The sequence below is a fragment of the Camelina sativa genome, chromosome 13, assembly GCF_030686135.1.
Source record: "Camelina sativa cultivar CO46 ecotype springtype chromosome 13, ASM3068613v1".
NCBI lineage: Eukaryota > Viridiplantae > Streptophyta > Magnoliopsida > Brassicales > Brassicaceae > Camelina > Camelina sativa.
Window position 1 is genome coordinate 13,180,312 of NC_141892.1, and position 13,008 is coordinate 13,193,319.

At 31.5% G+C, this 13,008-nt stretch overlaps 1 protein-coding gene across 3 annotated transcripts; it reads left to right on the top strand.

The window, feature by feature from the left end:
- Positions 1 to 9,624: 9,624 nt before the first annotated feature.
- LOC104738236 (protein DETOXIFICATION 26-like) lies at positions 9,625 to 12,937 on the top strand. 3 transcript variants are annotated; one of them, XM_087482891.1, is made up of 9 exons: positions 9,625 to 9,974; positions 10,048 to 10,336; positions 10,841 to 11,094; positions 11,202 to 11,288; positions 11,432 to 11,488; positions 11,644 to 11,882; positions 11,957 to 12,075; positions 12,250 to 12,339; positions 12,696 to 12,937. In XM_087482891.1, the coding sequence occupies exons 3-9, from the start codon at positions 10,934 to 10,936 to the stop codon at positions 12,750 to 12,752; spliced, it is 810 nt and encodes a 269-aa protein (XP_087339017.1). In that variant the 5' UTR covers positions 9,625 to 9,974; positions 10,048 to 10,336; positions 10,841 to 10,933; the 3' UTR covers positions 12,753 to 12,937. The 3 variants fall into 3 exon arrangements, with proteins under 3 accessions (XP_087339017.1, XP_087339018.1, XP_087339019.1); XM_087482892.1 differs by having other exon boundaries at positions 9,673 to 9,982; XM_087482893.1 differs by having other exon boundaries at positions 9,676 to 9,966.
- Positions 12,938 to 13,008: the final 71 nt, after the last annotated feature.

Genomic DNA, 13,008 nt, shown 5'->3' on the forward strand with positions numbered 1-13,008 from the left:
GGTATAAAACTAAATGAAATATTCAAAATTATAATCATAATTTTGGGGTACTTGCATTATATTAATGATACATATTATAAATATGTTTATACGTTCGAGTTTAATGGGTACCCAAATGGGTACCGGATATTACCCGACCCTAACCCGAACCCACGAATATTAAAAAATAGAACCCAATAGAGTTGTATAGGCAAACTCTTACCCAATCTAAACCCTGTTTTTCGGGTCGGGTTCCGGGTTGGGTATTCGGATATAGTTTTTATGCTCAGGCCTACTCATGTATATGATGAGGACCATCTTCTGAATCTCGTTCGATGTAGACGTCCCAAAGGCACACTTTGAGATTAATGGTCATCACAATTCCATGATCGATCATGGTATCCAAGACAAAAAAAATTGCCAAAGACTATTCTTAAATTAAAATAACACATCTTATATATGAAAAAGAATGTATATATTTTGGATATTCAAAATCAATTATTTATTTATTTCAATTACTATTGAAATTATTTATAAAAATTGTTTAATTGTAAATAAAAATGATTTGTACAACTAAAATAATCGAAATCAAAATCAATTTTAATTCGGTTTAAGAAAATATATTAAAAAATTCCTTCCTCTCACATTTTCAACAAAATTATATTCTTCAATTAATTTAGAGATATCACAAAAAGAAAAAAATTTAAATCTACTCATCTTGTTTGATCATATTTTAAAATTATTTGAATTAATACATAAATAAATAAAACTGACTTTTTCGTATATGTTGTGATTCGAGGTTTTTAAAACAGATATAATTTACTCAATCAGTGAAGGAAAAAAAAAATTAATGAACTTCTCACCTTAGCTAATCTAGTTTAATATCTTTATTAACTAGATGAATCTAGTTTTTTTTTAAAGCACTGTCTAACACTAAGACCCTGATTAGTAACGGATGTTACTTTTGGCTGTAGAGACTTTGACTTTAAAATTTTAGCTGTAAAGAATTTGGGTGTAGATGCTTTGCTTGTAGAAACTTTAATTGTTAAAATATGATTGTTTAACAACAACTTTTAAAGTTGTAGCTGTTATTTTATTATTATTAAATAATAATAATAAATATATATTATGTCAAAAATTAAATCATATAGCATTTTAATGACAAATTAATTTTATTAATAATAAATTAAAAAACTTTAAAAATATAATCAAATATGTGATTTTGATTAAAATTTATTAAGTTGGAGACATCAATTTATTAAGATATTAAATTTTGAAATAATGCAAAAATATAAAATGCATTGAATAGTTATATGAGCAGTCAAATATCCATTTACCACTAATCAAGGCATTGTTTAAATGTTATTCTATTATTAATAATAAATTTCATAAATTGTTTTATAGTATTATTAGTGATGATGATGAAAAAAATAAAAATTATTATTGAAATGGATCTTAAAAGAAAGAGATAAAAATAAGAATAATTAATTTGTAAAAATAAAATATGTAAAAAAGATATATATACTTTTGGAGAGCTTTTAAATATAAAAAGGAGAAAAAAAGAATCCTTTTAAAATTGTTAAGTTTTTAAAGCATGGATTACTGAGGCTTTAAAAAACATGGAAAAACAAAGAAGAAAAAAAAATAAGTGGCTTTCAAAGCTTTAAAAAAAATAAAAGCAAAAAAATTTGATCGGCAAAAAAGTGGTTGTTAAGACTTTAAACATTTTTAAAGTCTTAAAAGTGTGCTACCAATCAGAGCCTTCATAAGACCGATTTGACATTTCTTGTATAAAGATTAAGGATTATGGACAACTAATCAAACTGAAAATTGTTCATACCAAACAAAAAACAAGAAGAAAAATTGTGGTCTTATTTGCGAAAAATAAATAATTTTATTGGTTCCAAGTACAACCTCATAAAAATTTACAATTAAATTTTTAACTAAAAAAGGTTGAGCGTCTTGGTTGAACTACACTAATTAAAACTTAACATTTATAACTATAACAAATAGGAAATTTAATTCATCATGGTTTGCCTAAAAAAATATTTAAGAAATTAGATAATGAGACTAAACTGGAAATGTTATGGCTCATTTTTGAAAATTTATGGGGTTACTGGTTACACCTTACCAAATTGAAATATGTGTAGTTTAAGCAAGAAACTCAAAAATGTTGTCGTTGGACTTCATTTTAATTTTTCGTTTGGCATACGTGAGTTATACGTGAGCCCAAGCAATGCTCTCGGACCTTCAGATGCAGCCGCTATCATATAAAAGTTGTCTTACGCACTACATGGTCGTTAAAACAAGACATTAAGTTTGAAGAAAATATGCTTACAAATGCACAAATTCTAGCAGAAGTTGAGTTTGAGGATGAGCTTTAAAGATACCTTTTATTATCTCTTTATGCCATGACATGTTAATTACTTACTTAAAAGTTAGTTATTATTTGTAATGTTTTCTTTGATTATTTTCAGAATTTGAATGTGAAGAAGTGGAGTTGAAGACTGGATTTCAGACTGGAGTGTGCAGTGTGGACTATGTGTTTTGGTCTATTCGGATACTCGAAGATGACATTAGCTTTCTCTACTTGTTTCTCTCTTTCAAGTTTCAGAATTTAGAACTTCAATCTTTATGTTATTCTACTTTCATTTCTATTAATTCTCATAAGTTTTCGATACTCGATAGTTCAGTTAATTATGTTTCGGATATTATACTATGAGTTCGGGTTTTTAGGCCAATTTCGGGTATTTTTATCAATTTCGGATAAAAAATACCCGAAATACATTGGGTGTCCGACATTCATTTCGGACTTTGCGTACATCCGAAATTATCCGAACCCGATCGGATAAATTCCAAATTTGACCCGATTCTATAAAATACCCGATCGGGTACTATTTCAAAAGATCCAAAGATCCGAAAATCCAAAGATCCGAACCCGATCCGATCGGATACCCTAACGCCCAGGGCTAGCCACAAGCGCCGCTTTCTCCAACAAGGCTTTTTCGTCGGAACCGCCTTCGCTGCTATTGTGTAAGCCGCCGTTTTGGCTTGATAACTTCTTCGTTCGTTTTTTTTTTTACATTTTCTCTCAATTATTTCAAATCTTTGGTGTTATGTGAGAATTTGATTTATATTTTCGTATTTCACTATTTTTCATCATTATATTTTCTATATATACATTTTTGAAGTACATTTTGGATTCTACCCTTTTATTTGTACTTATTTAAAAACTTATTCACAAAATTTATCCCTATATTTTTTCTTAAAATAGTATTATTTCAGATTTTGTTTTCTAAATATTTTACATATCATTCCAACTAAAAAATACAGCGGAAGCAATATGGAAACAAAAACTATGATATATTTAACCACACATTCTATTGTGTATTGAATATATTCTATCTTTGAATTCTTTGCAAACAAAGAAAACAACAATTTGATTCCTATTTTGTTTTCCAAAACCTGTGAGCTTTGTTTCTTAACATAAGAAGAACTTCGATTCACATTTATTTAAATATTATAATTCATATATAAACTTAATAAAAAATTAAAATATTACGAATATATAAAATTTAAAATTTTCAAAATACTAGATAATATGAAATTAATAAAATATCATTAAATCTGTGCTAACACAGGTTAAATCCTTATTTTCTTATTTGTCAGCACTATTAATATTAGAATAATTGGCATATAAAAATTAAGTTGAATTAACTAACATTGTGTAAAAGAAAAAATGTCAATTAATCATAGCGTATAAATGACTTACTATGTATTTATATCCCTTCTTTTTTGTTATAATAATTAAAAATCAAAATAGAATCTCAAGCACTAAATAAAACAAACTAAATGTAACAAACAAATGATCATGAAGTATATTCCGGGTTTAAAAAATTAATATAAACATTTAGCCGCACAAATGGTCGGGAAATTTAGTTATTCATCTATTTGAAAAACATACAATATTTAACAAACAAATAAAATATAAAATATAAATAGTAATAAAAATTATATGCATGCGGTATACCGCGGGTCAAAATCTAATTTATTATTATACTTTATGTCAGAACTTGGGAAAGTAATTATTATCTTGGTGGGTATTAATGAAATGTTGACACGTGTAATTTACCATTGGAATGGAAAGGAGGTTTCATATATTATGTGATCTTTATATGTCGAGGTGGAATCTATTTATGTGTATATCCAAATGCTTAATAATTTTTTATAATTATTTCGTTTAAACAAAATCCTACAGATCAATTTCCAATCTAGTCCAAAAAACGTAAAAATTATCGATAAGGATCAGGAATAGATTGTTAATGTCTAAATCGGTCACAATTAGATAGTTAACTTGGTGGAAAAGGTTTCAAAGTTCTCTTTATATATTGGTGTCGGGACACATAAAAGTCAGACTACAAAATGGGTAAAACGAGTTAAGACAATAAAGAAAAGTAGGTTTACAAAGAAAAGAGACGAGCCAACGTGCTCGTCGAACTCAAGCTACGGACAAGAGCGCAGCCGATTGCTTGTCGTTTCTCTAACTGTTTTTTCCCTTTTTTTCTTCCTCCCCTTTTTCGAAACCGTACGCCAGTATTTATAGGCAAACGTGTTGGTTCGTTCACCATAAAGACCAAAATACTCTTGCCTCCATTTTCATAGCTATTTGGATCTTCATTTATATTCTTGGGATGGGTCTTATGTTGGGATGAAGATCCACTCCCAAGAAAAGTGTTGCTTAAGATCGATCGAAATATTAAGTTTACATAATTTGTGTAATTATTTGTCAAATGAATAATATTGAAAAGACATATTCAATCAATACAGTAAAAGTACAATGTGTTGCTCTCCTCTTCTGACATATCAGCTTTTGTATTAAACGAGAGACTGATACATCAATTAAAATGGTTAGCCTATTAAATTATAACAACTAATACATGTCAGTTTTTTTCTTCCTTATGTGGACAAAATAAATCAAAAATGATTTGTCGAACATTGCGTTCAATCAATTGCTAAATTTATGTTCTTCGTCGCTGAGTACGGCGGGGGAATTCTTTGCCTTTGTAACAATACGACATCGTTGAGGTTTGCATCAGCTCTATTTTATGCATCACTGGTTTTGATTTCAATTCAATTTGTGGTCTATTCTTTTTTTCCTTTTCGTGTTCATCACTGGTCACGACGAGAATCATGTTATGTTCTGGTAGTGGTGGTGGTGTTTTAGATTCCGGGAAGAGGTGTGTGGCGAGGTGCAGCTTAGAAACAGTGAATGTTAGTGTTGGCCAGGTTACGGAGGTTGATAAGGATACGTTCTGGCCAATTGTTAAAGTCGCCGGTGATAAGCTCGTTATTCTCGATATGTACAATGGTGGTAACGTTACGATTACTTCTTCTTATTTGTGTGAATTTTGCATACCTTGATTGCAATTTTTCTTGTTTGGAACGACTTGATTATGTCAGATGTTCTGGGAATTAGAAAACTCATGTACAGTTTATTTAACTTTTTTTTTTATTTGAGAATGAAAGCTGGTGGCAAACACAGACTCTGCATTCCTGGGCCTGTAACCCTAACATCGCCGCAAGAAGGAGAGAGGAGAAGAGAGATAGCCATGAGATAGAGTATGGGAGAGAAAGAGAGATCATAAAAAATAGAGAAAAAAGAAGAAGAAAAAATGGTGCTGAAAGATGGAGGTGGGAAGCGGCGAACCGGATGACAATCAACGGAGAAGCAGACTTTGGAGAGGTGGTGGATCTGGTAGTCATTACTGTGACTGTGACAGGCCACGGTGGTGGTGGAAAAGCAAAGTTGGAGTAGATCGGAGCTGGAGAAGAGAAGGACGAGAAAGAGAAATAATAAAATAAAGCAGTTTGGAGAGATACCTTTGGAGGTTCGTCGGTGCCGGATGTGACATCGAATTAGAAATAAAAAAATACCTGCGTGATCACCATTAAGCCATGATCTCGTAACAACTGTCGGAGTTATATTCAAGAAGTTATGTGGGTTGCTTCCTACACAAGAAATTACTGGAACTGCCCAACCCAGAAACCCTAGAAATCAGATTCGAGGTTGTCTCCTTGGAACAGTGTTTGGTAGGCCTAAACTTACCCGATCAAGCGGAGATTTGGTGGGGAGCTTCACGGTACTACTGGCTAGATTCAACAGTGTGATTGTGATTTTAACGGTTAGTTGTTGTTTTCCACTCGTGTGTTCTAAGACATTTTTAGGGAGTAAATAGTAACATTTTAATGTTTGGTTTGACAAACGAGGTTGGATAGAGCGGAAGCTTTGTATGAGTGTTTTTGAATATTGGGTCTGACATGGGAAAAGAGAAATGAGTTTCAACATTTAAGTGGCAAAGGAGGAGAAGAATTCTCAAGATAGTGAAACACAAGAAGTTACGAAAGATGAGGATATGTCTTAACTAAAGAAAATGGAGATAGATGTTGAGATAGAAAAAAAAAAAAAAAAATAAGATGATGAAAAAGCTGTGACAGAGGATAAAGAGTTAGAAGTTTAGTCAAATGGAGACAATGCTTAGACTGAAAAAGTTGTGATGAAAAATAAAGAGTTAAAGGTTAACTTGTGATTGTAGGCAAGACTCATCTTTTGGAAGAAGAGATGTTAGAATTTTACAAATACTTAACTGCAGACTAAAAAACCATTAGAGTAAAGTAATTATCATTGTTTTGGAAGAAGAGATGTTAGAGTCTTACAAATACTAAACTGGTGACTAAAACACCACAAGAGTAAAGTACATATCTTTGTTCGAAATGCTTTACGATAGAGCAAGAATAATAAAGATGTTTCTTTGATGAAGAGATTGAAACTAGGACCGAATACGTAAAACATTATCTTCATTTTTATTCATTCATAGTTTTAATGCTACATAAGCATAACTATGATGTGATTTTGAATATGCGAGAGAAGTGGATATTGAAATAATTTTTGGTTTGGGTTTGAGGCGGATTATATTTCAGAGAATTTCAATATGAGAATTATATGGTATGATTTTGGCCTTTTGCAATCCTAGATTTTCTTATTATTCAAATATTATCTTTTCTTTTAATGTTGACAAATCATGTTTTTTTAATGTAAATAACAAATAAAAAATGATAATTAATCAACAAATGTTTTGATTTTTTTTAATTATTATTGTAAACAATATATAAAATTATCTTTAAAATAATTAAAATAAAAAACTATACTGCAGTGTAATGCATGTACTATCCTAGTATATTTAAAAAAAGATTAAAATCTGTAACACGCTAAAACTGCAGTCTCTAGATAACAACATTACAAAAAGCCCATTAGTTCGATATGACCAACTAAGTCTAGCCCAAGTTGTGTTGGTGCGCACTATTTTGTTGTGGTTAATGTTTTTTCTCGTTATGTGTTATCGTTACGCAGAGAACACAAATTGAGTCTAATTCACTTACAGTAGATGAGTACCCGTAACACGTGCGGTTTGTTTATATCTATATATATACAATTATTGCAAGATCTTCTTTGCTTCTTATATTTTCACATTTGACAGATTAAAAGTTATATATTAACAAACAAAACTAATTTTTTTTGTGAGGAGGCAAAGAATACTAAATTTTATTTAAAGCTAAATCTTATTCTAAAGTAATTTTTGTAGACGAAAACTATTAGCAAATTTATTTTAGGAAATAAAATAATCATAGCATTTGTACATTTGATTAGTAAATAAAAACATTTAAACATTCTATTTAATACCATGAGACTCTCAAATTCTCTTTATCAAAAAGATTTTTATGCAAGTTGGTTAAATCTTTAATGGTTATAATTAAGATAGACATCTTCCTTTCCTGCTAGCTATTTAATTTCTTGAATATAACTCTAGAATTTAATTTAATTTCCTTCTTCGTTTCTCTTTGTATTTTCCTCGACCAACATTATATCATTGATTTACTATCTTTCATTCAATAGTGAAAAAAACTCCGATCTTTTTCATATATAAAATTTTATTTCTCTAAGGACACACTTTCATAAAATTTTCTACAATATTAAACAAATTATCAGTCACTGCGCAACCCTTCAAATTGTTGAGAAAATTATAACGCCTAAACCATATGTTCATATCTTCATGGTTTAGCCTAAGAGGACGAAGTAAATCTTTGGTTTTACTTGCGATACATTTTTATCTTTTGGTGATGCATCTACTTAGTTAAAGAATACTGAAATTGTTTGTGATATGAAAAAAGAATAAAAGACATGGAAGATGTTTCAAATTCCTCTTTAATTTTGAATATATTTGCTTTTAATTTAGGTGCTTTTAATTTGGGTTGACAAATGTCACTCTCTCACTGCTGACGTGTCACTTATATAGAGAGAGTTGAGCAACTTTCATAGTATAGATTCCATTACAAGAAGAAACTCATCTAATGTATTTGATTTTGCAAATTGTAAACGGTTTCTTTACTAATGGTGATTAACAAACATTACGTTTTTAACATCTTAATTCAACCACATGATTTATATTCAATCTAATTAATAATTGTTACGGTATAGAGAACACCACACACCAAATAACACACTTAGAACGTGCCAAGCAAACACTTTAATCAATTTTATATAAAAACTCTCGTTTCTTACAAGACTTGAAACTAAGCTCATTCTCCAATCTATCTAACACAAAACCCTGTGTAGATCTAAAAGAGTTAAAACACACTCACCTTCAAAACTTTTTGTGTTTGCTTGAAGGTTTACAAAACTCACAACTTTTATCCCACGAGTGCTAGCTCTTTTTGCGGCTAGCCCTAGTCTACTTATACCCACACAAACGATTTTTAACCTAGATCTTTGTGTATCCTAACTAAAATGAAATATTCCTTATTCCTTTGAATATATCCATCCTTATCTCTTCTAATCAAATATACTCTCAATATCTTCGAGTATATCTTGATATCTTCTTTTTTCCTTCTCACGCATCTTGTCACCGCGTCCCACAATCTTTCTCCACATCAACACGTCATGCCACGTCATCATATCAGACCTCTGAAACACTTCGCAGCCTCCAATTACCTTCAGGGCTCTGATGCACTTACAATAATCTCTTCAATTATTTTCAATTCCGAATTGTTCTGTTTGAAAATTAGCAATCATTACCTAAAAAGTTGATCGCATTGATTTCCAACCAAACTTAGTCATCTTTCCTTGTCATTTTAGATGTAGTCTGTTTTGTTTTATTTTATTCATATTTATTTTGGTCTCCCTTCTTGTTCCAAAAGCAGCAAACAACAACAACCACAAATGATTTTTTCCCTCAAAGCATAATTACAAATTTATATGGTAGTCGTTACCTAGTATGCAAGTAAAAAAAACCTAAGTTATATAGTATTGTGTAAGCCATGACATCACAGTGTCCTAGATAAAATAAAACCTTGGATGGTTTGGTTAGAAAAATTGAATATACACTAGAAGACTTGAATGAAAGGGGGCCAAAGGAAACTAAAGCAATATTTATTGCTTACTTACTTACCCGCTATCAAGAAAAATACTTGTGTTGGGAGGTGGGGCACGTGCCCCATGCTCTTTACTAATAGTTGTTCAATTGTACTGCTTACCATATTGATTACTTAGTACATTTGGTGTAATGTGCCCCATGCTAAACCTAGAGATTAGGGTTCGATGCCCCATATTTATAGTTTCCCATATTATCATATTTAAGAGTCGTCCTTTATCTTAAAAAAGACGATCGGCGATGGGAAAGAAAGACGCCGGATCAAAAGCAATAGAAGAAGCAACTGTTTCTCTTTTGAATGCGGGAGAGGAAGGTGGAGGCGTGACGAGAGAAATATGGACAGAGACTAAGAAGCTATGGTATATTGTCGGACCGTCCATATTTACCGGACTCGCTACTTACTCGATCCTCATCATTACTCAAGCCTTCGGTGGCCATCTCGGTGATCTTGAACTCGCTGCCATCGCCATTATTAACAACTTCACACTCGGCTTCAACTACGGTTTACTCGTATATATGTGCGCACTTTAAAACATTATTGGGGATTGTATGTTGTTTAATCTATGAGAAAATGTTTATGCAGCTTGGGATGGCGAGTGCGTTGGAGACATTATGCGGTCAGGCGTTTGGAGCGAGGAAATATTATATTTTGGGAGTATATATGCAGCGATATTGGATCATTCTTTTCTTATGTTGCATCTTACTTCTTCCTATGTACTTGTTCGCCACGCCGATTCTTAAGTTTATTGGTCAGAGTGACGATATTGCCGAGCTAACAGGGACCATTGCCCTTTCTGTCATCCCCGTTCACTTCGCCTTTGCCTTTTTTTTTCCCTCTTAACAGATTCCTACAATGTCAGCGCAAGAACAAGGTATGTTACTAATTGGTCGTAAATTGTGGTCTTTGATTATTAAGTAACTTTGAAAATTATAATATATATGGGCCACACTGATATTGGTTCCAAACACAAAGCTTCACTTAATATAGAGTGAAAACCTTTATTTGAAGATTGGTAGTCTTCAGAATACCATAAAAAGTTAGGTTATCACACAAAAAAAAAAAAAAACGACAAATGAAACGTGAGAAACTACGTTTTATGATCTTTGTGAAGATTAATTACCGAACATAAGGGAAAATATAGATCGAATCGATCTCTATAAAATCTTTGTTAATCGAAACGTAAAACAGTAAACAACGTCTAAAACCTTATAAACCCATAAAACATTGTGTTTATAGAAAAAAAAATAGTAAGATGTAATGAATAATTACAAAAAGATAAAAATAACAAATAACAAATAAGAATTATAGTCTGAAGCTAGTACGTACTATACAAACTAAATGTGTTTGATTGCTCATTTTCATTATGTCTGAGTAGGTGGTTGCAATTTCAGCTGGAGTATCACTTGCGGCTCATATTCTCGTGTGCTGGTTCTTCGTGTCTGGCTATAAACTCGGGATCGTAGGGACCATGGCTAGTGTGAACGTGCCATGGTGGCTGAACAACATCATCTTATTTGTGTACAGCACGTGTGGCGGTTGTACACTCACTTGGACTGGCTTCTCCTCCGAAGCTTTCACCGGACTTTTGGAATTCACAAAACTTTCTGTCTCTTCAGGAATCATGCTTTGGTACCATTCGTCAAACAAAATCCCATTTGTTTCACAATTTTTTTTTTTTATCAGTCAAATTATTTGAATCGAAAACAAGTTCTTACAACACTTTTTATCCGATATAGCTTAGAAATAAGGTACTACAAAATACTAATCTTGATGACCGGAAACCGAGTAAATGCTAAAATTGCGGTGGACTCCTTATCTATATGGTACGTTATTTTTCTTTTTTTTCTTTTTTCTTATAACCATCAGTATTGTTCTTGTTAGTGCTTTTAATTTGTTGGGAAGTTTACTGTTTCTACCGTACATTATAAACTAGTTGTTAACGTACGTACTGAACTTTTTTTTTTAGCATGTCGATAAATAGTTGGGAGCTGATGATTCCACTTGCATTCTTTGCGGGAACCGGGTAACTTTTAAGATTGCCATGTTCACCAATGTTTTGTTGACATACATTATCATATATAATTACAAGTTTATAACTAAACTTGGGATAATATACGCATAAATATCTTTAAAAGAATTAATATAGGTACAAATAAATAGTTAGAATTGTGTTTACAGAATTCGAGTGGTAAACGAACTAGGAGCTGGTAATGGGAAAGGAGCAAGATTTGCAACGATCGTGTTCATCGCACTATCGTTGATTATCGGATTATTCCTCACTGAGTTGGTCGTAATATTCCACGGCCAAATCGGTTCGTTATTTTCTTCAAGTGAAGATGTCCTAAACGCAGTTGATAACCTTTCTGGTCTCTTAGCCTTCACTATTCTTCTCAACAGTGTGCAACCAGTTCTTTCCGGTACGCCTCAATTATTTTCACAAACCGGGTCAACAGAAGTAGTCTTGACTTTTTGACATTTTGATTTGATTTAGGTGTTGCGGTTGGTTGGGGTTGGCAATCTTACGTCGCATATATAAATCTGGGATGCTACTACCTTATCGGGCTTCCGTTTGGGATTACTATGGACTGGGTTTTCAAATTTGGAGTCAAGGTTTGCCACGTTTCTCCATTATTTTTATTTACCTCAAAATTAAATTACATACTTCTTAAAAAAAATATCTTGATAATTTTTTTTTATGTCGGCAAATTATGTATTTTTGTTTGATATTAATATTTGTGGCGATGAACTAATATACATATGTGTATGCTTTTGTAATGATGGTAGGGAATATGGGCCGGTATGATATTCGGAGGAACCGCAATTCAAACGTTGATATTAATAATCATCACTACAAGATGCGACTGGGATCATGAGGTAACAAGACGAATACTACAAAATATCTTTTTCATTTTAACTCATAGTAATTAATTTTGAAGATTTTATAATCCATTTTTGCATAATTTGTAGTAGACTTTTAACAACAAAAAGAGCCTATATATATATATATATATATACATATAGGCTCTTTTTGTTGTTAAAAGTCTACTACAAATTATATGAATAAGAATATTATTCTTGTCAGACGTTATAATTTGACTAAGTTGATAACTTGAAGTTTTTTTTTTGTTTACTATCAAGGCTAGTATTTTGTTTTGTTACCGCTCTTCTTGATCTAGAGGGATTGTATTGTGGGGCAAAGAAGTAACTGTGTATTACTTTATGCATTGCAGGCACATAGAGCAAGTATGCGCATTCAAAAATGGTCAGTACCTGACGCAAGAAACTGAAGTTACTGAAGTTGGTATTTTGATTATAATATAAAATTATTTTCTAGCATACGTTTAATGAATTTCAATTGTCTCTTTCTGAGTAACAAACAAATATCCTATCTGAAGTTGGTATTTTGATTATAATATTATTTTCTAGCATACGTTCAATGAATTTAAATTGTCTTTTCTGAGTAACAAACAAATATCCTATCTGAAGTTGAATATTTACATACAGAATCACTTCTCCCTGTCTTTATGAAATAAAGATTCAAGC

What these genes read in the sequence shown, in the direction of transcription:
- LOC104738236 (XM_087482891.1), top strand. Translation starts at nt 10,934, where the DNA reads ATGGCTAGTGTGAACGTGCCATGGTGGCTGAACAACATCATCTTATTT. An exon ending in TCTTCAGGAATCATGCTTTG is followed by an intron (nt 11,095 to 11,201) that starts GTACCATTCGTC and finishes TATCCGATATAG; the next exon opens with CTTAGAAATAAGGTACTACA. An exon ending in TTTTCAAATTTGGAGTCAAG is followed by an intron (nt 12,076 to 12,249) that starts GTTTGCCACGTT and finishes TAATGATGGTAG; the next exon opens with GGAATATGGGCCGGTATGAT.